The following is a 26,191-nucleotide window of genomic DNA, read 5'->3' as shown; positions in this document are numbered from 1 at the left end:
AGACTTCTTTCTTCATACTTCATAGTTGTCCTCATGGCTAGGAAGCCTTGCTGGAAGGCAGGGGCCCTACAGTCCCTCAGACCCTAACTCCTTGAGGCTGATTTTCTCTGGCAAGATGAAGCAGAGATCTGAGGTCAACTTTTCAAGATCATCTCATTGCTTTAGACACTTCTTGCAAGTACTTCTCTAGTTCCTCTGATCAGCAAAAATAATAATGGTGAGAATATCGATTACAATACTCTATATTTATTTTGGCAGATTTATAGTTCTTTACAGTTTTCCAGTGTGTGAGGATTTATATATCTTCAAGAGAAATTTCTGAGGCTGACAGGGCAAGAATTACAGTTCCCGTTTGTAGATGGAACGGTGAAGCTTCTGGATTTGTGACAAACCTATGGAGCATCTAGAAAACGAACCTCAGAAAGTGACGGAGGTGCGGGAGGATGGGTGTGGACTTTGGGCTCGCATTTCAGTTCTGCCACTTACTAAAAGGTATCATCCCAGGGGCACTTCCCTGGCAGTCCAGTGGTTGGGACTCCGCTTCCCCTGCAGGGGGCGCACGCCCAGTGGCATGGCCAAATAAAAATAGTACCATCCCAGGGAGCTGCCTTAACTCTCCCAAGAGTTTGTTCATCTGCATAGCTGGGATCATCAAACCGGTGGTTAAGTGCCCAGTGGGACCACAGATGACACCTGCCCCATGGTGAAGCCTCAGTGCCTGGGAGCTATTATTTCCATTATTCTTTTCTAGAAGTCACTTAGCCTAAAGGAACATTCAGCTTAAACCTAGCACTGCTCTAAGACGTAAGATGGTTGAAGAGTTTTGCACACTGAAATAAATTCCATGAACGTTAGTGATATTATTTTGCCATAAGTTTGCACTAGTTGGAATGTAAACTATGCTAGTGAAACAAAAATTCAAGAAGTCAGACTAGCTTTGAGGGAGCTTGGAGTCTTATAACTTATGGCCTGTCCAGAGTTGCAACTGTTAATTAGGTTACTTCCTTAGTTAATTGGCCCCTTTCCCATTTTTAGCCAGAAGGGTTGTCCAACTGTCTGGAGCCAGATGTCTACACAAGAACACATTTCCCTATTTCCAGGAAAGCGAAATGCTCATGGAGGAAGAATTTTCTTAAAAAACGCAGTGGCCAGAAAAAAAAATGTGTCAGCACAACAATCCAAAGCTCTGCTTTAGATGAGAGAGAACTTGGTTCTCTCTGGCTCAGTCCTCAGAGGTGAATCCCCCAAACTGGATTTTTCATTCTCTTTCTGCCCACCCCTTTAACTGTATAGGACAGACTGCCCTGCTGCGTTTTGCTGGGGGTCGGGGGGAGGCAGAAAGAAAGATTTCTGAGGGTACTTAATTTTCCAGCTCTTTTTCTTAAAATTAATTTTTATTGGAGTATAGTTGCTTTACAATGTTAATTTCTACTGTATAGCAAAGTGATTCAGCTCTACATATACACATATCCCCTCTTAAGCTGGCAAGCTGTTTGGACTGATGACACTAATGGGATTAACCCTTTTATTTCAGAAATGCAGGCAGTAAGGAGGGGACCAGAGAGGGAGAGAGGGGCTACCTTTCACCCGGCAGCAAAGGTTGGGCTGAACAAATTCACTGTCATAAGGAGGGACAGAGCCACGCTTGTGCAGATGGCCCTGACCGGCTCTGAGACCTGATTAGGTCCCGCGTGTCAGCAGCTGAGCCACTGCAGAAGCAAGGCCTCCCATCAAACCCATCTCCTGCGAGGACCCCTTCCCCCTTACCCCTGCCCGGTCACTGCAGGTGACAAAACTCCAGACACCGCACCGCAGCGGGGGGTCTGGGGGCCGCCTCACGTTTCTCTGTCTGCCCTCGGTGCTCGGATTGCAGCCCCTGGGAGTTCTTCCGAGCGGTGTGTGATCCCTTCTTTCCGCAAACGTGCAATGCAGGTGTGTGCACTCAAAACAGCAGCGCAGAAATCACCGCGAAGCCCCCGTGGCGGAGCAGAAGCTTCCTTGGAGGCGGTTCCTTTTTGATTGAAGTCATTGTTTCACATTCAAAGACGTGGATAGGGATGCGTGTAAGTTCCCTCCTGCAGCATTTCCCAAAGTGTAAATTCTACGAGATGGTGGGTGGACAGGGAGTTTGGGAAAAGCGGGGTTAAAAACGTTAAAAGGGGTTTGGGGCGCGTCTGGTCGGTGGGGCGGGCCCCCTGCCCGGCCTCATGCATATTCATCAGCTGCTGCGCCTCCCCGCGTCGCACCGGGAACCCCCTTTTGCTTGGAGTCTTGAGGGACACACTGCTTTAACGCAACGGCCTCCCCTGAAATGAGGAGATAGAGCTCTTAACTGGGCTCAAAGGGGAAATCTGATATGTTAGTGGAAAGACTGAGGTGGTTTATTGTGGTCACTGTTTCATCTTTATTACTTGGGTAAAGCCAGGGTAAAATTCGTATTATGTTACTAACTCCATAAACATAGATTTCCCAATCTCTAGAATGAGCGGATTGAGAAAATGTTACTCTATTAAACAATGCTAGTTGATATGTATTTCACTAATATGATTGAATTTTTACACCTTTAGAAAACTTCATATAATATTTGCCAATGAGAAAGTAAAATCTTTTTTTTAATTGAAGTACAATTGCCTACAACACTGTTAAGTTCCAGGTGCACAACATAGTGATTGGATATGAGAAAATAAAATCTTTTGTCAGACCGTTTTGGATTTTGGTTTAGAAAATATGGCCGAACCCATTCGTTGAGCTTATTACATACATAGATTGCTCTGTTCATAGTATCTCGGGGGGTGGGGTATATACAGATGCCAACTCTGAATTTTTAGATACCGACACTGAATTTTCAACAAATTGATTCTTATTTATGCAAAATATCTAAATAATATATTCTATTTTTGTATTAAAATGGTATTCTGTAATATGATCTTGTAGCTTTTTAAAAAATCAATATTTTGTAGTAAAAATGCAAAACTTGCACAAAAGGAATCACCACTTTATCACAGTAATCACCTGGGAAAGGGAAAGAGAGGAATGGAAGGTGTTTTAAGGTCTTAACTGTTATCAGTAATGTTTCATTTCTTTTAAAAATAAGCAATAGGGACTTCCCTTGAGGTCCAGTGGTTAAGACTCCGTGCTTCCATTGCAGGGTCTGTGGGTTCGATCCCTGGTCGGGGAACTAAGTTCCCCTATGCTGTGCGGCGCAGCCATAAATAAAATAAAATAAAATAAAGTAAAAATAAGCAAAAGAACTGAAGTTTGTATGGAAAAAAGTTAGTATCTAGGTGGCTGAACAAGGACGTCTTTTGTGCTATTTTTTTTTTTTTTTTTTTTTTTTTTTGCAGTACTCGGGCCTCTCACTGTTGTGGCCTACTCCTGTTGTGGAGCACAGGCTCCGGACGCGCAGCCTCAGCGGCCATGGCTCACGGGCCCAGCCGCTCCGCGGCATGTGGGATCTTCCTGGACCAGAGCACAAACCCGTATCCCCTGCATCAGCAGGCGGACTCTCAACCACTGCGCCACCAGGGAAGCCCTGTGCTATTTTTTATGTAAAAAATTATCTTTTGTCTATACATTTAATGTGTTTCATTATAAAATATGAAATGCAAGAGTACCTGTGAAACTCCCTAAATTTCCAATCAACTGGCTTTAGCTGCATATGTCTAATGCGTTGGTTCTAGTCCCACTGTCAAAGCTCCACACTTGATCTCCTTTGCATAAAGTTTAAAATTAGTTTTACTAATGTGGGCAGCTGTGGCTTCTGTTAGTTCTCCTACACAGACAGACCTAATCAAGCCACAGAGGGTCTCAATGGACACATAAGTTCATTATATCTCAATCTTTTGGCTAAGATTTGCATTTATTATAACTTTATCTTCCTTCATCTTGTAGTGATTCTCTCTAAAAGATTCTCATCTTTCTATTTAAAATTATGTGTTGAGTGACTTTAGCAAGCCAGAGTTCAAGGTCAATTGCTTCTTCATCCTAAAAAAATAGCTATGGCATTAATTTATGGATCAATTAATGTAATTTACTAAATGCTTAAGAGCTATCAGGCACTGTGCTAAGCACTCTTTCTGCTATTATCACGTCTAACCCCACACGAAAAGTATGTGAGAAGTCTTATCACTCCCACTTTGCTGATGAGGAAACGGAGGCCCAGGAAAGTTCTAGAACTTATCCAAGGCCACTGGGCTAGAAATGTGTTCCCATCAGACCTGTGTCCCTTAAAGCCTATATTCTTAGCTACTCTATTGCCTTCTAGAGATGCTATTGAGCTCATTATGATTATAATTCTGAGGGACATCCCAATGTCAGCATCAAGTTCCTTCCATTCTAAGACATGTATTTCTCACCACTTCGTAAAGTTATGATATTGGAATGGTCTTCCACTTGGCACTGGTGGTGGTCCTACGTCTCCATCCACCTCTCCAGCCTAGGCTACTGCTAGGATCAGCAAATTGTTTTACTTTAATCGTGGCCTTGTGGTCATTTAGGAAACAGCCCCTATCCTACAGCACGTCCTTCCTTCTGGCCAAACCAGCTGTGCTCAGCCATCGTTTATTCATATCACGCTGTGTGTATTCTTGGATAACCTGAGTGGGTAAGTCCTTTTAATTATTTTTCTTCTTTTTATATATAAAAGAGTAATGTTGTTTAGTTGATTCTTTTTTTTTTTTTTTTTTTCACTCGACTGGCTCTTTAAAGACTGAAGGAAGGGTTTTGGGCTTGCCTTGCTGCCACTTACGAAAATTTCACAGTGGTTGAGAACTAATTTCATCAGGAAACATTCTGAGCTTCAGTTAAAATGTAAAATGCTTTCTTTAGCCCCAGGTTAAAATAAAATTTCATTTGCTTTTACTTTTCTGCAATAACGCCAACAAGGAGATATTGCCAGGGGCTCGAGGGAAGCCAATTTTATAGCTAAACAAATCGATGGTAAATCTACTTGCCAAATCCTGAACATACCCACTGAATAAGTGTTAGGAACACACACACACACACACACACACACACACACACACACACACACACACACACACACACACACACACACACACCCCTACTGAACCACCGAGGGTAAGGATGAGATTTCTCTAATGGAAATTAATGTTCTACTATTAAGATTCTCACATTCGCAAACTCCTCACACACAGCAGGTTTGTGTGCACAGTTACAAACCGAAAACACACAGCTTCTTAATTAATAATAACAGGTACCATTTATTGAGTGATGGTATTATTGAATGATGACTATGTGCCTGACCCTGTTCTAAGCCCTTTAGCCTAGAAGCTGGTGCCATAACAATCCCCATTGTTCGGATGCAGAAACGGGCACAGAGAACCTAAGTCAATTGCCCAAGGTCTCACAACTGGTGAACGGCAGTCTGGTTCCAGAGCTCATTCTCTTTGCCTGTAGACTGTACTGCCTCTGCCGTATATCCAAACCAAAGAAAGGTTTCCAGAAAATACTAGACAGACTCTAAACCATGATGATGACAATGATGCTAATTAGGATAATCATTTATTGAGTCTTTGATGGTGTACTCAGGTGCTATGGTAGGTTTTTTTCCCCACACATCTCATGTAATCTTCATAATCTAGGGGCTTAGTTTTGATTATTTTTATTTTATAATGAAACCGAGGCTCAGAGAGCTCAGGTAATTTGCCTAAGGTCACAGAACTAGTTATTGTCTGACTTTGGATTCAAATGAGTCTATAGCTAGCGCTCATGCCATTGCCTAGCTTCCACACCCGCGTGAGTTCCTGATTCAGTGAGCAAAGAGAACCAAAATGTTCTTCTCAGCACTGCGATAGCCATTATCAATTTCATTATCACTAATTACCATTAGAACACTTGGTACCTTCCCACCTCAGAGTGAAGCTGCGTGTGATATAATTTTAAAATACTTTAACATCCCTGGGTAAGATATGTGCTTTGTGACTTCAGAATGTATTATTTTGTTAGAATTATTCACTCTTCGGACCACTGTCTGACTTCTGAATCAACTGCAAATGAATGGCAGGGTTAGAAGGGTATAAAATGTCTGAAGTTGTTCCTCCATATTTGCTCATAACTACTAGTTGGAAAAAAGGAACATAAAAATTCCTTAACTATATCGAAATTTACTGAGATCCAGTAAATGGAAACATAGTCAGATTCCAAGACAAGGAAGCAAAACTAGAGTCCCAGGTGGTAGGATTTCTTGTTGAGAGTCTAAGGCCCTAGAGCTTGAAGGAAGATCTGGGCACGTCTCGCTGTGCGGGCATCTGCCCAGCCAAGAAGGCAGACCGAGGACCACCTGCCCTCCGAGCGCGACCCACTAGCTCAGTCTGCCTCATAGGGGTTGAGTTAGAGTTTTGAAGAGGAGGCTCTGGTTTAGGAAGGTTAAGTCATTGCCCTAATGTCATAAGACCAAAAAGAGGTGGAGCCTAAACCCACTCCCAGGCAGGTCTGAAATTGGCCAGGGCTCTTAACTACCGAGTAATCCCACTTAGGTTTCCAGGGAGCAAAGAGAATCTTAGCAGGGGGAAGCAAGGATCAGGGCCTTACTGATAACACAATGCCCCTGCTTGCAATCAGCAGACCTACCGTAGCAAATTATCAGTGGAGTGAAACATGCTTTTCTAACTTAGGTTTAGATTTTAATGTTACTACTCCCAGGTGAACTTGCAAATTAAAAAAACAATAGTTGATGTCAAGAACTCAGATGAAAGAATCTCTAAATATATTTAGAGTTTTCTCTTTGTATCCTTTCTGGGAAAGCTCCATAGAGATTTCTAAGGAATTGAAAATGGGCTGCATGTAGTAATCTTAGTTTACATGGTATTTTGAACATGGCGATTGCATTAACCTGATTCCAATGTATTCTTAACCTTTTGTACCACATTAACACAAGCCAAAGGAGTACACACACACACACACACACAGCCCAAATAATATTTGCCTTTTGGGGGATATAATTTGACTACTTTGTAAGGTTCAGATAGGTATCTTTGTGCCACGAGGTGCAGGGCATGCACCTTTTTCTGGGAAGATGATGGTGTTTATATTACAAAGATTTAAAAAAACCTATAGTGCTGCATCAATGTGGCCAATTCCTCTACTTTGGAAATGGGAGCATCTTGGTCTCTTCTTGCACTAGGAAGGGGACATGATGCCATTGGGACGTGTCTAAAACTCTCAGACAAGACTTTATAAGTGGCCATGATTGATTTCTCTGTTAAGTTTGTTTTACTTTAGGAGGTTTGTGTACCATATCAAATCAACTATTGTAACACAGTTTCTAAAATAGAAAAATTAAGGTTAAAATCAACTCTTAATGTATGCAGAGTGCCAATCAAGCTTCAACTTTGAAGCCCATTTCCTTAGGGATACTTGTGGGCTGGGAGCCCCTGGGATGGGGGCTGGCCAAGGCCACACAAAGCAGAGGTTGTAACTCTAGCCCCTGAGAAGGAGGTGGATTTATAACCGGCAAAAATGATCAGCCATTAAATCATCAGAAGAATAAACTAATAATTCCTTCTAAACAATAAAGGGTTTTCTTCATCACAAATACTCAAGAGGTGGGGCACAGTAGTACATTTTACTTGGACATGGAAACAAGAAAAACCAGAGGGAAATACACATCAATGTTATGCTGTCTATCCTGAACTCTTAAAATGTACATTTCAAGGGTCGGCGCCTGGCAGGAAGGAAACAGCGTGTTCTATTTGGGGCACAACTCCAGGAAACAGCTACCAGGACAGACCTGATCTGAGTATGGCTTATAGATATTAGAACCAATATTTCCTCCACATCAATACCCCATCCCTCCAGAAATCTTAATAGGCTTTTGAGAGCCTCCATTTAGAGCCGGCTGCATAAAATGATCCTTTGATGAAAAGGGAATGGAACAAGGGTTAAAGTCGACATTGAAAGGTGACCGTGGAGGGCACGGTGTTCATACATCCCCCCTTTAATATGTGTGGTGTGCACCTGTGATAAGATGATTCATTACCTGGGTCCGCTCTTTGACAAGCTCCATCGTTCAGGCCTCAGGGGTTCTGATGGGACAATCCTGCACCCGCCCAGGAAATATAACAAGATCCACTTTTTTTCCCCCCTGGGATGTGGATGGAGCCGGTTTAGCTTATAATGCATCTCTATTTACTCTTTATGTAAAATAAAGCAAGGTTCAAGACACCTCAATTCCTGTTCCCCCAGAGCAGGCCAAGCATAGAGGAGTAACCTCACTGCTGGGTAAGTAACCTGGGAGGAGAAATCTCGGCAAGGTTGCAAGCTCCTTCTCTCTTGTGTTTCATCATCAGAAACAGCAACATTTGAGAACCAGGTGCCCTACCCAGCGAGGCTGGGCTCTGTGTCAGGCCTTTGAATGGAGGGCACCCCTGACACCATCAGCTTCAACCTCTTTGGCTCTGCACGCAGCTTTCAGGTTTACCGGGGTCTTGAAGAGGGACCACCTTCATCAAGAAGCCCCATCAGCATCTTGGTGCTCGCGACGCGGGCACATGAGCAGTGTGAGGGAACAGACGTGCCTGACGGTGACATGAGCAAGGTTTAATGGCCCTAGCAGGCTGAAGTAAATCTACAGGCACACGAGAGACCGCTGAGGGCTAGTGAGAATCAGCAAGTGGCTGGGCACGTCGGCGACTGGCGGTTTTGGGATAACTCTAACTCGCGCCTTTTCTTTTTTACCTTTACAGGACATCCTGAATTGTTTCCCATCACCTCCGCATACATCCAGAAATAGCTTTCTTAAGGTTAATTTAAAAATCTTAGAGCAATTAGGGAAGGAAACTTACCAGTCTCCTCCAATACCCAAATTTCCAAAAAAATGAAAAAATTAAAAAAACCGAAATGGAAATCTTACTTGTAAAATGTAACTGATTTTTCTTAGAAAGAGTCTCCCAATCCTGAAAAGTAATTTCTTCAATTAAGGTCATAACATGAGTCATCGTATAGAAATAAAACCAAAATTAAACTTAGTAGACATTCTAGGGGAAGGAAAAAAATCTTGCCTCTAAATTAGAGAAACACCTCCCAACCCTTCTCTTCTTCTTGACGTTGCTGGTCAACATTATTTATTTGCCTTGTACAGCTGCGGTTACATATCACTGTCATGCAAAAGAAATTCATTTCTTTTCCGAGTTCAATCTGCCATAAAAATTCACTCTTGTTCCCATCTCCCACTCACCTGTCCTTGTGCATTAGTAACTAGTTGACCCGTGACCCCCTGCAGACTGGAGAGGGCATTGCCAAAGGCCTGTGAACTTGCTATGGAGCCCATGGCTGCTGCTGCTGCAGCCGCTGCAGCCTGACTTGCTAGTGGATTATTAACCAGCTGCAAAGAGAGAAAAGATCAGGGTGAAACCACCAAGACACGCACAGCACACGGAAACAACATTCACTTGTGGGGGGAAAGTTATCGCTCCAAATGGCTCATGCAAAGGGCCTGGGGAACATTCCCTCTGAAGCTGCAGGGTTTGGGAAAGGTTGGAAATGAGGTTGGAAGGGAAATATTCTCCATCAACACTGGGCTGCTTAATGGAGCCTGGGTTTGGGAGTCGCCCCAGGAGGGAGGGAGGTGGGCCCCAGGGGCGAGGTGGGACCTTAGGATCTTCCCAGGTGGAGAAATAATTTTGGAGAAGTCCCTGGGTTTTGTTTGCTAGACTAAATAAAACTTGGAGAAAAGGTCTTCTTTGCTTGAGGCAACCAGACTGAATGTGGGATTAAAACAGGATGGGAGTAGGGGTGGAGGAGAGGAAGAGATTTTAGGGATTTATGCAAATGAGTTTATCATTTTCATTTGTGAATTGCAGTTTCATATCTGGTAAGGCAGACATCTCACCCCATGTCCTTCTCCAAGGATTAAGGAAATCAAAGTCAGGAGAAATAGAAATCTCCAGCCTCTGTGCTCTCAGAGGCTAAGTCTAGGGTTGGGACTTTTGGGGGGGCTCACTTGAACCATGGGATTCAAGGTCAAGGACAAAGGTCCCCTGGCGAATGGTCAGGTTGACATCAGCTTGCTGTTTTAGCTCATATATGGCCTTCCCTTGGCCTCTTTGCTGGGACAAGAGTGAGCTAGGGAGGAATTTGACAGGGGAATAGTGGCGGGGCAGGGTGGGGGGAACGGAGGGCGGAGAGAGCCGCCCAAGGAGGAGGTTATGGCTGCCAAATTTTGTTTTTCTGTGGAGGCCAATTCAATATTCTTTATCCTGCCAATTTTCCACGTCACAGGTTTTCAGGCCTTCTGACCATGAGGCAGAAGTGTAGCTTGAACTAAAATCTGCATTTAGGTTAATGACTAGATATAAATGCAAGAAACATTTAAACTATTTTCACAGTAATGGTTTTGATACATGAATTTCATTTGTATTTATTCCAGGGTGTTATTTTTTCCCATATAGTTCCTCTCAAGTACAGCAATTGTTGTGTATAATAATGCATTTTCCATCACCAGTTCCCACATCCATGAAATTCCTGCATTTAGCAGAAACCTGCCAAGACTAAGACTTGGTAGAAAAAATTTAATGCCATACTTAATTCAAGTCCTAGAAGCTCTTTTAAAGATGCCTCTTTTTTTTTTTAACTTTCTTCTTTACTTTCTCTTTACTGTCTCAGTTTCTTGTCTTTTTCTTTCTTTTCCTTTTTCCCTCTCTCTTCCTCTCAAAACATATTTTATTACTTAATTCCTTTGGAAATTTGCCTAGAGTTTATGTCATCTGATGAGGATGGAAATACTAATTGTCAGAGGAAATATCAAAAAGGACAAGAATTTAATAATTCTCCCCCCATTAATGTGATATCCTTATCTTATTGGTTTCTTTATTCTTTTGTAACGAAATTTCACAGCACTAGTTCTACAGTCATTCCATTGACCCAGCATATTTTTTTTAGCAATGAAAATCCACTTTCAGCTCATTACATTATGTGTCTTTTGCCTTTATCTCTCTCCTAAAAGATAATGATTTTCTTTTTAAGGAGAAAAAAAAATTCTCACTCATTAGCCTAAAGAGAAACCCTGTCTTATCCCAGATTACCACCATGGGATTTAAAATTCAGGTTGGCCTTGATCTTGGTTTTCTGAGGATATTTGTACAGTGTATAGGAGGCAAGTAATGGTATATGTTGAATGGAAACTCTCCTTGTTTTTGGCTTGACTCCCTAAAGTGGAAGAGTTTATAGTGTGTTCTTTTTTTTTTCACTTCCAAAGTGAGAAGACCACTTGAGGAATACCTTCCCCAAATGGCCAGGATGGACACTGCCCAGTGGTACACAATTCTCAGGTCACGTGCCGGTTGCTATGTTTACATTTCTTTTCATGCAATACGAGCTGAAATCATAATGAAATTCCTGAATTTCAGGGAGCTCTCAAACTAAGCTTCTTAATCTCAAAGAAAGATTAAATTATGTGCAGTTTGGTTCTAATGTTGAATATGCAATTTTGTCCACGAATTTTGAGTGAAACATTTAAATCAGTACCTACAGAATGCTTTCTAAAGAAGATAAGACAATGCTTCCTATTTAATGAAGAGAAAATATTTTTAAAAATTGGAAGACATTTCCCTGACATCTAGGTCAATCAAAAATTCACATAGGAAATTTTGGAATTACTCTCTGGATACAATACTATAGTGTAGATGAGAATTCCCAACATTTAGGACACTAGTGTGTTGTTCAGCAATAGTCCCATGTAGTCACAATAAATTCAGGTATTATATAAAGGATAAACTGTTGTTCTGAATATAAAACAAAGCACCTACTTAAAATCAGCCTCTGGGCCTTTGTGTTATGGGGCCAGGAATGGGAATACTTCTACTGTTTCAGAAGATTGCTTCAGCGACCATGGATGTACAGATTTTATTTTTTTAACGTTTACTTTCTCTATATCCCGGTCCTAGATTGAAATCCAATCTGTTCCTGTTTTTGCAGCCTTTCTCTCTTAATGAAGCAAATGCCAACTCGATGGCTCTCTTACTTGCATCCCTAGGTCTTTGTGAAGGGTGCAGGGCTCTGGGGAGATGCCTTGCTGGCCTCTGGAAGCAGAGTTGGAAGTGAAGGCAGGGGAGTGAGTGGTATATACAGAGACCAGGTACAAGTCAATCTGTAAGCTGACAGCATTTCAGATGGTGTTGTCGATGGATGCAGCTTCCTAAATATCTTTTGGCTTTTCTGTCTGGAACTGCCAAGGCAGGGATGTAATATGCATTAAGATACGTGGCAGGAACGGTCAGGAAACCATAAGTGTTCTCTTCATCACCTTGGGTCATGTCACTCTGTACTGTCCCCAGTCATGTCATATTAGCAGTGTTCCTCTCAATACTTCTTCTTGATTGGAGACTCGGGGGAGATTTGGACAGTGGGGAGCCCAGGCACAATAAATGCGTATAATGAGCATGTTAACGTTCTAGGACCAACTGGATATTTCGAAGGCACTGCCAAGCGTATGCCTTCAGATCTTTCATTGCCAATGTACCTAACCAGCAAAGGATGGCCCAAATGAGGTCTGACTGTGCTACATACTTGTGTTTGCAATAGACCAGTTCGAAAGACATGCTGCATTCTGGTGCACGCTTGTTTATAAATGTGGTAGCTCTCAAAGCAGGATTTGCATAGAGAGTCCTCATGTCACATCCAAATGGATTCTGGGCCCTGAATACATCAAGCTATAGTTCTATAAGTCTCAGATAGTCTAAAAACCTACTAATAGAAACACTAATTCCTTAAGACAGCCCCCTGAATTTTCGAGAATAAAAATAACAGGATAATAAAACAAAAATAGTTTTGTACCGGTAAGCAAAGGCTTCAAACCTCACAGAGCCTGGTCTATCCATTCATGCAGTTGAGGGCATCCGCTCTGAAACCAGACTGCCTTGGCTTGTGACTTTAAGTAAACCATGCTTCCTACTCTCATAGGTTAAATGGGTGTAAACAGGGCACCCCTGTTCACAGAGTTATGATGAGAATTAGATGAGATAACATATGCGAAAAAGTTTTGGAATGATACTTGGCATATATCATGTTCTAAAACAGTGCTATAGCTATTATCTTCAGAGTTCATAGTGTGCAGCAGGATTCTGAACTGATTAATTTATCAGAATTAGAACTCACCTCCACAAATATCTTTTTACTCTGCAAGTAATGTGAACACAGTAACTGTAGTCTCCATTTTTATACTTTAAATTGTACTCTCTAATTTTATTTTGCTTATTTTAAAACAGTAGCTTGAAGAAAGCGATTAGCTAAGTAATGTGATTGTTAGATGAGATGAGTTGTATAATTGAAAAGATAAATATGGGGTTTAAAGATATTTCAGACTGGAGGACATCTGAAAGAAGTAGTTAAAGCATGACATCACCTGCTGGCCTCTCATATTTGATCATATATAGAGAAATGTACAGAGAAAGCAGTGTTTTGATTCTGAGGCCAGTGTAGGTAGGTGGCAGAACAGCACGAGAAGACCTTTTTTTTTTTCTGGTCTGTTTTATCTCACGCTTAGTTTACAACATTTGTTAGGGTTCCAGAAGGACACCCATTTTGCAGTTTAATTCCTGCCTCATGTCAAACTATGGTGAATGAGTCTATCCCACAGTTGTTAATTTGATAATGAAGGCATGCAGGAAGTAGATTCATAAAAAAAATTTCCCTTGGGATTTGCAATGGTTGATTTCTCCATTCACGTATCGATAGGGATATTGGGTAGTCATCTCATAATGAGAATAAATCCATATTCCCAAATCCATAGGGCTCTATGCACATCCTTATTATCTGTGGACACTAAATGGTGATGGAAAGAAAAACTCTGATACAGTTTCTTCAAGGAGGACTCTTAGATAGTGTCATCTGTGTGACATCACATAAATGTCTCCAGAGATAATGTGGTGGGGTATCCAAATCTAGCCCCGTCTTCTCTTTCTCTGAAAGACTCACATTCTACAGCCTGCTAAAGAATTCAGGTTTCTTGAATCTGAGCATTAGTAGTCACAATATTGTTCATGAAAATTTGCTGATTACATTATTCTATTAGTATAAATCTTATTTACAAAACTAAGGCAGCATAACGCAGCACTTCGGCTGTAGTGTTATATTCTATGTCTATGCCTTTGTACCAGGAGGACCTTATGAATGCAGCCGGCTCAAACCTTTCTTTGGAGCATAATTGCTCATGATCTATAGTTTTATCATTCTCCTCATGAGCTATGTGAGTTTTATAGAATATGGATTTTGGAGCAGCTCTTTTTGCTACTAACTTTTCAATTTAAAACTCTGAAACTGTGGTACCATTTGTTTTTAAATGAGGATGTTCATGAACACATTCATCACAATTCATTCCCCATTTAAGGTCTGAAATGACTTGCAGTGGCTGCCTAGAAACAGGAGGGCAAATGTGGCTCTTCATTTCCATACACTAGGTCCTTGACTTTTCTTATACTGCAAAACGTGTTTCTTGGTTCCTTGGGACTCTTTTAACCAAATCAGTATTTCCACTTCTTACCCTCAAGGCTTCTCTTAAAGGTCAAGGAAATACCGGTAGACAAATTCTGGAAGGGCGGCCATATTCATCTCAATGACCCACCCGATGTGTGTTCTGTCCTACTAGGTTTTTCCCTTTGATCTCATGATTATTATGTGTTATGAAACCCTCATCACAGCAATCAGTTTTGTGAGTTTTATTTTATTTTTTACTTTTAATGTTTATTTTTGGCCTCACTACGTGGCATGCGGGATCTTAGTTCCTTGACCAGGGATCAAACCCATGCCCCCTGCAGTGGGATCGCGGAGTCTTAACCGCTGGACCTCTGGAGAAGTCTCAGTTTTGTGAGTTTTAATATTGAGTCAAGCTTTGCTGCTTGCTCTCTGCCCACTTCCCTGAAGAGATGGCAACGTGCTACATGCTGCCTGTCCAACTCTCTACCAACCCAAAGTCTCCATTTCCATGGCTGAGACGTCTCAGACTGGAGTGCATGAGATGTGCCGTGATGACTCTCAGATACTGCAACGTCCTAAAATACCTTCGAGTCATCAACGTAAAGTTACATGGATTTCAGTCTAGTCTCAAAATGAATTATATGTAATTTATTTTAATTTTCTGGCCAACTGTAGTATAGTAACTTTCTATTAATGCTCCAGTAACTTTCTATCAACACCCAGCTACACTGGCTAACAGAGGAATTTTGTAAATGACCTAAAGTCTGAGGTTGAGTTTCCCAGAAACAGGATGGAGGGGGAAGGGAGGAATTCCAATCTGGCAGGGGCTCTGGAGTGTGAGTTCCCACTCCCGAGGCAAGGAGGCTGGGTGTCCACACTCAACACCTGACAGTCCCAGTTCACATCTGTGGGGTGGAGGAGAGGCTTGGGACTCAAATCCCTGGGTACTGTTGGCTCTTTGCTCTTGGGACAAAGTGGAGTGTTTGGAAGAAGAGCTGCTCGCGCTGGTTTTTGAAAGCCCCCCAAGACGGGGGCAACTTACAGAAAAGAAGGATTCCAAGGGATCTGGGTGGAACTTGAACAATTATGGCTACAAGGCAAATGTCACTCCCTTTCACTCATTAAAGTCTTAACCCTGCAAACCTTTATTCAGGACCCACTATGTTTTGGGCACAGTGTGAGAAAGATGGTGTGAATGACAGAGTGACATGTTCCCTACCCTCTGGGGACTTATAGTCAAAGAGGGAAAGAGATCTGGTAGGAAGAGATGGGAGGTAGGAAAAGATGAGCTGTCCAGGGAGCAGTATCCAGACCTGGAGGGGGTGGCAGTCTGGTGTGGGGTCAGTGAGAGAAGAGGTGGTGGGTTCAAAGAGACCTGGGAGGGCATCTCTGATTCTGTCTCTGTCTACCTTGTGCTCGCTCAGAGTTGCACAGAAATGTGACTGGCAATGAATGAACCATTCTATCTGAAAAGGGAAAGGGGAGCAGCCCAGTGTAAGGATTAAGAGCTTGCATTCTGGAACTAGATTCCCTGGGTTCCAATCATGAAGCTGCCAGTAACTTGCTGTACCTTTCTGCTAAGGTCTGAATGTTTGTGCACCCGCTCCCTCCAATTCATATGTTGAAATCTTATCCCCCAAAGATGATGGTATTAGGAGATGGGGCCTCTGGGAGGTGCTTAAGTCACAGAGGTGGAGCCCTCACGGATGGGATTAGTGCCCTTATGAAAAGAGACCCCATAGAGATCTTTAGCCCCTTTCACCACATGAGGACACAGTGAGAAAGCACTGTGAATCAGGAGAGGGCTCTCAACAGAACTCAACCATGCTGGTGCCTTGATCTTGGACTTCCCAGCTTCCAGAACTGTGAGAAATAAATTTTTGGTTTATTAAGCCACCCAGTCTGTGGTGTTTTGTTATAGCAGCCTGAAAGGACTAGAACACTTTCTGTGTCTCAGTTTTTTCAGTGTTCGTAAACTGGGGATAATAATAGGAGTAATGATGTAATGGGGATGCTGTGAAAAATACATGAGTTAATATATGCAAAATACTAGAAGAGTTCCTGGCATATGGTAAGCACTATGCAAATTTTGCTATAATAATTTTTATTCCTTCCAGGAACTTCTGGCCACACTACTGTTTAGGTTTGCATCCCCTCTGCCCCTCACTCCCTTGAGGGGAGTCACAATGGGACTTTTTGCAGATCCTCAACTACCCTGGGGTGTTTGCACTTGCTGTTTCTACATCTGCAACCCTTTCTCATTCACATCTCTCTTCTCCCAGGTCACCTCCATAGAGACACGTTTCTTGACTACTTTATCTAAAAAGCACTCCCTTTCTTTTAAAGATTCATGCCAAAACATGTACAAGGAAATGATACAATGTCGGGGATTCATTCTGAAATAATCTACGCAGTGGGGAGAAGGGGTGGGGATATAGAAGAGCATCTGGTGTTGATCACTGTAGAACCTAGGTGGTGGATATATATGGTTCATTATGCTATTTTTTATTTTTATTTATTTTTGTTTTTTCAGTACGCGGGCCTCTCACTGTTGTGGCCTCTCCCGTTGCGGAGCACAGGCTCCGGACGTGCAGGCTCAGCGGCCACGGCTCACAGGCCCAGCCGCTCCGCGGCATGTGGGATCTTCCCGGACCGGGGCACGAACCCGTGTCCCCTGCATTGGCAGGCGGACTCTCAACCACTGCGCCACCAGGGAAGCCCCTCATTATGCTATTTTTTCTACTTTTACATGTGCTTGCAATTTTCCGTAATACAAAGTTTAAAAAAAATTCCCTTTCACTCTCCATCTAGTTTTCTCATGTATTTCACAGCACTTGTAGAGTCTAATATTACATTAGTCATTTGTGTATTCTCTTCATCCCTCTCTCTAGAATACAGATTTTGGTTCACTGCTGTATCTTCAGCTCTTCAACAACACCAGGCACCCAGCAGGCCCTCAGTCAACATGGATTGAATGAACATATGAAGGAGTGAGTCAAAGATATCTAGGCCTGACTGGGATCTTGGTGGGAGTTGGACCCTTCCATTTACAGAAAAGAGTGAAAATTTTGCAAGAAATTTGTCTAACCTCATCTTTTTGAAAACACAGCACCACACTTTAGAGTCTCTCACACCCGCTGGACTGACTGACCAGAGCCTTGAATATGGATGACTCAGTCCTGAGGGTTCGTGAATAATCCCTGATGGGTCAGTTCCTAGTGTGAGTCAGCGCCTGCACTTACAGCATTCCTCTCAGCTGCCCAGGCAGACTCCCCCAAGGAATTCTGGGAATATCCCAGGATATAAAAACAACGGCAGCATCTAAGGATGAAGGCTCTTCCCTGGACCTCTTGGACCAAAAGCATCCCTGGAAACTGCAGGCTGAGAATCAAGTGGGGATGGGGCTGTGTGGAGGGCTTAAGCTCCAGGTTTGATGTTACCTGGGAGCTGAAGCATAAGGAGGCAGTGAATGAGGGCTTTTATTTATTTTTTTATCCTTGGGCTGTGTTGGTGGAGATGGAGTTGGACTATGGGGTTTGCATCCCCAGCCCAGCCCCATGGACTAGAGCAAAGCTTCTGCAGACAGCAGCACGGGCAGGAGCAGAAAGGGCTGTTTTCCCCAGATAAGGATGGATCCATGTGTCCCTTTGAGGCTGGGTGGCAGGGTGTGACATCAGTGTAGGAGGAGCATGCTCTCGCTTCGTGCAGCCTCACTGTGGTGGGACTTCAGGAGGTGTCGACCACTTGGGCATTTACATGGTCTGTGGTTCCTGGAGGTCACTGGGGGCAGTGTCAAAAGTGAGGTTCTATTCAGATGGCTTTGCAAACCCTGCACATCAATGCAGGTGAACAGAGGGGAGACTATGAGCACATGTAGATGCCCTGGAGAGTGTTCTAGAAGGACACTGGAGAGAGAGGTGGATTCTGCAGAGGGCCCGGGTCCAGGTTCTGCAGGATGATTGATGAGATCTGCACCGAGGGAACAGGGACCCCTTGAGGGAGGGGAAGGAAATAAGTCTGGCCAGCACACTGTGATTGGCTGCAAACTATAGAAAGCTCTCCGATGGGGGGCATTTCTTTTTTATTTTTAAATTTACTGATAAAATTGTCAAGCCCAGCACTGAGGGGGAAAAACTAGTGTTTAACTTACCCCAATACATTTGATTTGGAAGCAGAGAGGTCAGTATTATGGAAACTCACCAACACTAAATCAGACTTTATCTAAGTTATATGCAGGCCAATACTGTGTTACCACCAGCTTACACATCTCATTTCCTTTTCTGTCTAGTCCTCCATTTAATAACCTGAAAATCTATCTTTTTATTGAGTTTCATGCTATTTTCCTACTTACATACAATAGCGCTCCTCTCACCAATTGCCTATTGTCATGGCACATTAGTTAGGTGAATTTGTTGATATTTCAAAATTACTCTTTCTGCATCTTTCATTCTATCATCCAGTTTAAATAAGTGATTGGGAGCACTCCTGTGATGAAAGAAAAAAGGCTAATTTTTTTAAAGAATAAATTGCTTCCCTGGTACAGCAATTGGTATTATTCCAGTTTCTAGCTACAGGAAAGCAGGGCACACTTTTGCCCCGCCCACGTCTAATTTACTTAAATTACTCCCCAATACTGGTTGAGCCCCTGCAGGGAAAATAGGTGCTATTGAGGGCCGAAGAAAGACAAGAAAGGATGAGGCACTCAAAGAAAGACAAGGCATGGTCTGCCCTGCGGAGCCTCAGGACAATTCTGTTCATCAGATACTTTCCCATAAACATGGGGCAGGCGCTGAGCCGGGCCCCAGGGATACAGAGGTGAACGAGGCAAGAGTCTTTTGCCTTGATGTGCTCCCTAATTGATGAATTGCTGACTTCCACCCCGTGTAGCCAGTGCTGTAAGAAAGGGGTGCCTGGAGCCCAGATGAGGGGCCCTCACTAGACCTCAGGCGTGCAAACCACTTAGGATCTTAGAATCAAGAAGGATGATTAGGAGTTGACTGGGGAAGAGTTGGGAACGGGAGAAAGAAGGCTTCTCAACTACTGGGAATAGAATGGAGGGCAGAGAAAGCATTTCATGGGTGTGAAGCCACTGCATTGGTACTTGGATATTTTGGGACCATGAAGTGAGGGAGGGGAGTGGCAGATGATGGGGTGAGGTGTGAGATTATGGAGGGAGCACTTGGTGTGTCACCTTCATTCTGTGTGGGAGGGTGGAGGGACATGATCAGATCTGAGGTTTAGAATGGTCACTCTGGTGACTGAGCTGGACTAGGGTGGGGGGTGGGTCAGCCTGGAGGCAGAGAAGATCAGGAGGCAAAGACCAGGGGCCGCCTTTCAGTGGGAGAAGGGGTGTGGCTTGGGGTAACTTTGCACTTGGAATACAGACTAGTTTGCTATCCATTGATTCAACAAACATTGACCATTGACTATGTGTCTCTCCCCCAAAGAGCTTCCAGGGTGTGGGAAGACACGTCTGTAGATAAATAAATTAAGAGCCAATGGTGCAAATCCAAATCACAATCGGAGATTACCTCACACCTGTCAGAATGACTATCATCAAACAGACAAGAAATAAGAGGTGTTGGTGAGGATGTAAAGAAAAGGGATCATGCACTGTTGGGGGGAATGGAAATTGGTGCAGCTATTATGGGAACCAGTATGGAAGGTCCTCAAAAAATTAAAAATAGAGCTACCCTATGATCCAGCAATTCCACTTCTGTATATTTATTTGAAGGAAACAAAAACGCTAACTTGCAAATATATCTGCGCCCCCCTGTTCACTGCAGCATTATTTACAACAGGCAAGACAAGGAAGCAACCTAAGCAACCATTAATGGATGCATAAAGAAAATGTGGTGTACATATAACTATATATTATATGTCATTATATACAGAATGGAATACTATTCAGCCATAAAAAGGAATAAAATCTTGCCATTTGCACAACATGGATGGACCGCAGGGCATTATGCTAAGTGACATGAGTCAGACAGAGAAAGACAAATACTGTGTGACGCCACTTATATGTTAACGGCAGCAACACCAACGGCCCAAGCTCACAGATACAGAGAACAGACTGGTGGTCGCCAGAGGTGGGGGGTAGGCTAAATGGATGAAGGGGGTCAAGAGGTACAAGTGCCCAGTAATGAAATATATGTCATGGAGAAGTAACGTACAGCATAGGGACTACAGTTAATAATACTGTATTGGGTATTCGCAAGTTGATAAAAGAGTAGATCTTAAAAGTTCTCATCATGAGAAAAAAGATTTCTAACTATGTGTGGGGATGGATGTTAACTGGACTTACTGTGGGATCATTTCCCAATACATACAAACGTCAAATCATTTTGTTGTACACTTGATACTAACATAATGTGGTATGTAAATTATGTCTCAGTAAAATATAAAACGAGCCACAAGCGTTGGGGTAGCAGTGTGATCAGTGACCTGGGGGAACACTGGGGAACTGGCTAGCTCACTAGGGGAAGAGAGGCATGTGAGAGAAGCTTCACAAAATAATTGCTAGGAGGCAGATCAACTAAGCAGACAGGAAAAGAGGGGCAGTTAGAGCCGAAGAAAGAACAAGTACAAAATTATGGGAACATCAGTATGCCTGGTGTGCTTGGAATGGCCAGAGTTGGGGCAGCAGATGGGGCTGGGAAAATTCTGAGATGGGTTCTGAAGGCAGAGAAGGAAGGTAGGAAAATAGAAATTAGGAAGCACATGTATGAATGGCATGCGTGTGCTCATATGGAATAGAGCATCTCCTGAGAGATTCCTTGCAAGCTGTTGCTTTGAAAGCACCTAACTATTCCTATCTTTTGCAATATAATGGAGACAGCCTTAACAGCTTTGTAGCTCGGGAAGCAACACTGATTGATAGTCATTAAATCACAAAATATTTTCGTTTATTTTATATAAAGGGAAATCTAAACAACTGATGACTGACCAAAGAAAAAACCAAACCAAAAACCAACAATTGAATTTTGAATAATAAAAACAAAGCCATCATCTTTTAAAATGCAGGATGTTCTCTGTTACAAAAAATTACAAAGATGGATTATAAGTGATAGATTCTATCTGTGTATCCAACCGTCATATCCATGGCTGGGTACACGTGCGGAGATTGAGCTGTGATTTTGTAAACTGGGGATGTGTGTATACATATGGCTGATTCACTTCCCTGTCAGCAGAAACTGGCACAACATTGTGAAGCAACTATACCCCAATTAAAAACAAAACAAAACAAACAAAAAACTTTAATTTTATACATTAATTATAAGGGTTGTATTAGTTTATGACAAGATTTGAAGTCTCTGAGAATCGGCCCAGAGAAGATGGAGGTCTTCTATTTACTTTGGGGCTATTTTGCTCCTGAATATGTATATTTTCTATAGATATTAATTTTACCATTGAAACTCAAGAAACTTTTTAGAAGTCCAAACTAGTTCAATCTATCACTTATACAGAACAAAACATATGCTTCCTCTTTCTTCCATCCCAATAAACACATTGGTTATTAAAATATGCCTGTAACAAATGTTACACATAATATCTTGGTTTTATTCACGCATGGGCAGTGTAGAGCCTTGTCTAAGCTGTTACTGAATTTTACTTTTATGCATAATGGTTTGCTTGCCTCATAAAATCTATTCACTGAACAGCTATTGTAGAAGAAAGCTAGTCAGAAGATATGCTATTCTTCCCACAAAACAATACTACATTTGGGTCATGCATTATTTTCTCCCAAGGACCAGCAGAAATCAACCTATTTACTGCTGGTGTGTAACCTTTCAAACGTCTACTTTCCTGAATTTACAGTGGGATCAAATTAACCATTTGATTCCACTATAGGGAGAAGACAATGCATTTCTGGTCATGTCACATCCATCTTTAAGTGACATCCTTAAGCATTTATGATGGTTCCTTTACTGTCAAGAGTATAGGGGGGACTTCCCTGGTGGCGCAGTGGTTGAGAGTCCGCCTGCCGATGCAGGGGACATGGGTTCGTGCCCCAGTCCAGGAAGATCCCACATGCTGCGAAGCGGCTGGGCCCGTGAGCCATGGCCGCTGAGCCTGCGCGTCCGGAGCCTGTGCTCCGCAACGGGAGAGGCCACAACAGTGAGAGGCCCCTGTACCGCAAAAAAAAAAAAGAGTACAGGGGTACAGAATACAGCTCCACACCCATGTCAGATGTGCTGCAGCCTCAGTGCCCAGAAGAGAACTTTGCCATTAGGAAAAACAAATGGTCTAAATTATTAGAGAAAATATGACTCTGTAGAAGGGGAAAGATAAGTACAAGAAAGAGAAAGCAAAAAAACATGACCAGACGCTCAGAGGTAAATAAAATCCTTCTGCGTTCACAAAAAATATTGGTTATAGGTTGTTCTAAAAACATTAAGCTAACGGTAGAACCACTACCTGTAGGATCCGTAAGCCAAGAAAATATAAAAAGTTGTTGTAGAGATCACTTGGGAAGTTTCCATTAATAAAACCGAACATAGGTTGAAAAACATAAAGCTTAATCTCACCAAGAGCAAAAGCAAGGCTGTGTCGGAATTTTCCACATTTAGGGAGAAAAGAGCAAGACATCACTAACTGAAGAAACCAATCTACCCAATCAGCACAGAGAAAAATATGTTTTAAATGTTCTTGGCAATACTGGTAACTACTGAGAAAAGCCTGGATGTGCATTTATAGGCAGAAACTAGGTAAACTAGTGATGGAGGAGAGAATGTGAAATTGCTGAAAGTCAGGGCAGCCGGGTTCTCTTCCTGAGTCAGCTGCTAAGTGGGCGTGGTGTCTTGCCCTGCCCCTGCTCCATTTCCTTGTCTGTAAAATCAGAAAGTGGAACTAGATCAGTGGTTTTCAAAATATGGTCCCTGATGGGCAGTTAAGCCACAGTGGTTTCAGGGACGTGTGTTACGGAGTTAGCCTCCCCTGATGAATATCCCCAGTAAACACTGAGGTCCACCATCATCCTTGGTCCTGCTCCAAGGCCTGGAGAAATCACGATTTCCCTCCTCCCCTCTCTGATAGCTCTGCAGGGTTTGGGCTGCAGGCCAGCTCCAGGAATGTTCAGGTCCTCTGGAGAGGGCTGGAACAACGGGCTTTCTACCAAAGTGGTTCTCAACGTGGGGCCCAGGGACCAGCAACATCAGCATCACCTGGGAGCTGAAAATGCAAATCCTCAGCCTTCACCCCTGACCTGCTGAATCAGAAACTCTGGGCCAGGAGTGGCATTCTGGGTTTTAACAGCAATTCTGGTGATGCGGGTGCACACTAAAGCCTGAGAACCCTCAACTGGGTGATCTCTAAAGCTCCTTCAAAGAGTAAAATTCCATGATGATGCTCAAATGGTGGAATAAAACTTAAAACGGTGCTGTAATTTTTTGAGTTCTATTCCTGTAAGAGTTACTAAATAAATACATTAAATAATGTTTTCTAGGGCTTCCCTGGTGGCGCAGTGGTTGAGAGTCTGCCTGCCGATGCAGGGGACACGGGTTCGTGCCCCGATCCGGGAGGATCCCACATGCCGCGGAGCGGCTGGGCCCGTGAGCCATGGCCGCTGAGCCTGCGCGTCTGGAGCCTGTGCTCCGCAACAGGAGAGGCTGTGGCAGTGAGAGGCCTGCGTATCGCAAAAAAAAAAAAGTTTTCTAAATCTGCTTTAGCCTGCGGGGATATAAGGCTGTCAGGTCTTATAGCAAGTTTCTAAAACGACCGTGCTGTTCACTGACTTTGGGGCTGGTGCCCAGCAGCCAGTGGGCAGCAGCTTGGTACCTGCACATCCTGGGCTGAGACTGGGGCTCCATGCTTTTCCCATGTGATCAGACCCAGCACACTGTTCTATCACAGGGAACAGCAATAGAATTTGAAATCTGTAATAGATTTTTAATAAAAAACGAATTACCTGATGTTTAAAGATAAATAACTGCACATCAACCAGGCAAAGGCTTTCAAGGATGAAAGCACAGAGTTAGAACTGCCATATCCCAGTTTGTCCAAATACGGAAGAAAACCACTGCAGAAGGGAGAAAAGAGGTCCGGTCATCACCATGAAACTTGGGCAGAGATACAGCTGCTGAAGCTTTGTACCCGTATAGCTTCAGCATGGAATTCCACAATCAGTTGGGCTTTTTGGGGGATATATTCCTGTGTCTGGATAGTAGAAAGTTTTATTCATGCTTTATTTGATTTTTCAGATGATCATGTACACTGTTTACTATGTGTTTGGTATATTACTTAAAAAAAATAAGAGCACATTTTAAAATTCCTTATGCCTTTATGTGTCTCCATTGCAGTAATGGAAGGAAAAAATAAAGCAAAATGGCCAAGTGTAAAAAAAGGAAGAAAAGACAATATATAACTTTAGAGGTGATTGTATAATCACTGTATAGAAAACATCACTTAAATAAAATAAAATATAGAAGCAGAGAATGAAAAAAAAACATATTAAATAAACAAGTTTACTTTTCCAAAATTTTGGTTTCAAGAACTTGGACAAATTGAGCAAGAGAGTCACATGGCTTTTAAAGAAAACGCCATCAAGTAACAAGGGGAAATGTAATTTCTTAGAATTTATTAAATAAATTGGAAGTTCGTAATGTCTTTAGAACAACGTATTTTTAGCTTTAGCTCTACATGCTAGCAAGCAATGATATTCTGGTAGAACATTTGAAAATTACAGCAATTCTAAAGTGTGTTTAGTGAAACCCTGGTCCTGGATTGTTTCTGGAATAAAAGGTTTGGGAAACTGTGTGAAGCATCTACCTCTTGGTGATTTACAAAAGAAAACCCATTCAGCTTGTTTAACTCTGCATTTCCCAATAATATTTGATCATGGTGCCCCCTTTGCATGTGATACCACGAACATCCCTAATACATGCATTCTATGTTATACGTGCTGAGAAAAGCTGGATGATGTATTACTTTGTTATCCATAGAGTTAACAAATAGGCCAATGGAATAAGCTTGTGATCCACTTCGGCTATTCTCATCAACTATTTTTAAAGGAAGGACTTTATATTTCGAATCTAGGTGCTCCAGGAACCATCTAGGTCTGAACAAAATTCCCTCTGGTGCTTTTTTTTTTTTCTCGGTACGCGGGCCTCTCACTGTTGTGGCGTCTCCCGTTGCGGAGCACAGGCTCCGGACGCGCAAGCTCAGTGGCCATGGCTCACGGGCGCAGCCGCTCCGTGGCATGTGGGATCTTCCTGGACCGGGGCACGAACCCGTGTCCCCTGCATCGGCAGGCGGACTCCCAACCACTGCGCCACCAGGGAAGCCCTGGTGCTTTTTTAATGTTCATGCAAATTGGCTAAGATAAAATTTATTGACTGCAGAAGAACCCTGCACACCGCACGAACTTTGAGCGTTCACAAACACCGCTGCATTACCATTCAGTGAGTAGGATGGCAATATTTCTGAATTACTGTTAGGTGAAATATCACCATGAAATGAGCACAAGGGTATCTGATGGTGACCTCATTGTTACCACCCAACACAGCACCTTTTATATCCCAGGAAGAATTCAGAATGGAATGGAATGGAGTCAGAAAGCAAGCACACGTGTTAGAAATGAAACCCTCAAGAGTGGAAAACTGGAAGATGGTTCTCCGCACCGGTATGTGGGGATTTGGAAGAGGGCCACGTGTGTCAATGTGTCTATTTTAAAGGCTATAGGTTTCGAACTCGACCTGTGGCTGACTTGCCTAAGTCTAGCTTGAGAATAATACTCTTTTTTTATTGAATGTACCATAGT

General features: G+C 42.8%; 1 protein-coding gene across 2 annotated transcripts in view; it reads right to left on the bottom strand.

The window, feature by feature from the left end:
• The window catches only part of POU6F2 (POU class 6 homeobox 2), a 451,657-nt gene that overhangs the window by 41,997 nt on the left and 383,469 nt on the right, over positions 1-26,191 (bottom strand). For both annotated transcript variants that reach the window (XM_060157347.1, XM_060157348.1), the window contains one exon: positions 9,197-9,343. In XM_060157347.1, the coding sequence (XP_060013330.1) occupies positions 9,197-9,343 (147 nt within the window). The remainder of the gene's footprint in view (positions 1-9,196; positions 9,344-26,191) is intronic.

The sequence above is a fragment of the Lagenorhynchus albirostris genome, chromosome 8, assembly GCF_949774975.1.
Source record: "Lagenorhynchus albirostris chromosome 8, mLagAlb1.1, whole genome shotgun sequence".
NCBI classification, from domain to species: Eukaryota; Metazoa; Chordata; class Mammalia; order Artiodactyla; family Delphinidae; genus Lagenorhynchus; species Lagenorhynchus albirostris.
Note: the sequence above shows the minus strand (reverse complement) of the source record. Positions and strands in the feature narration are given on the sequence as shown.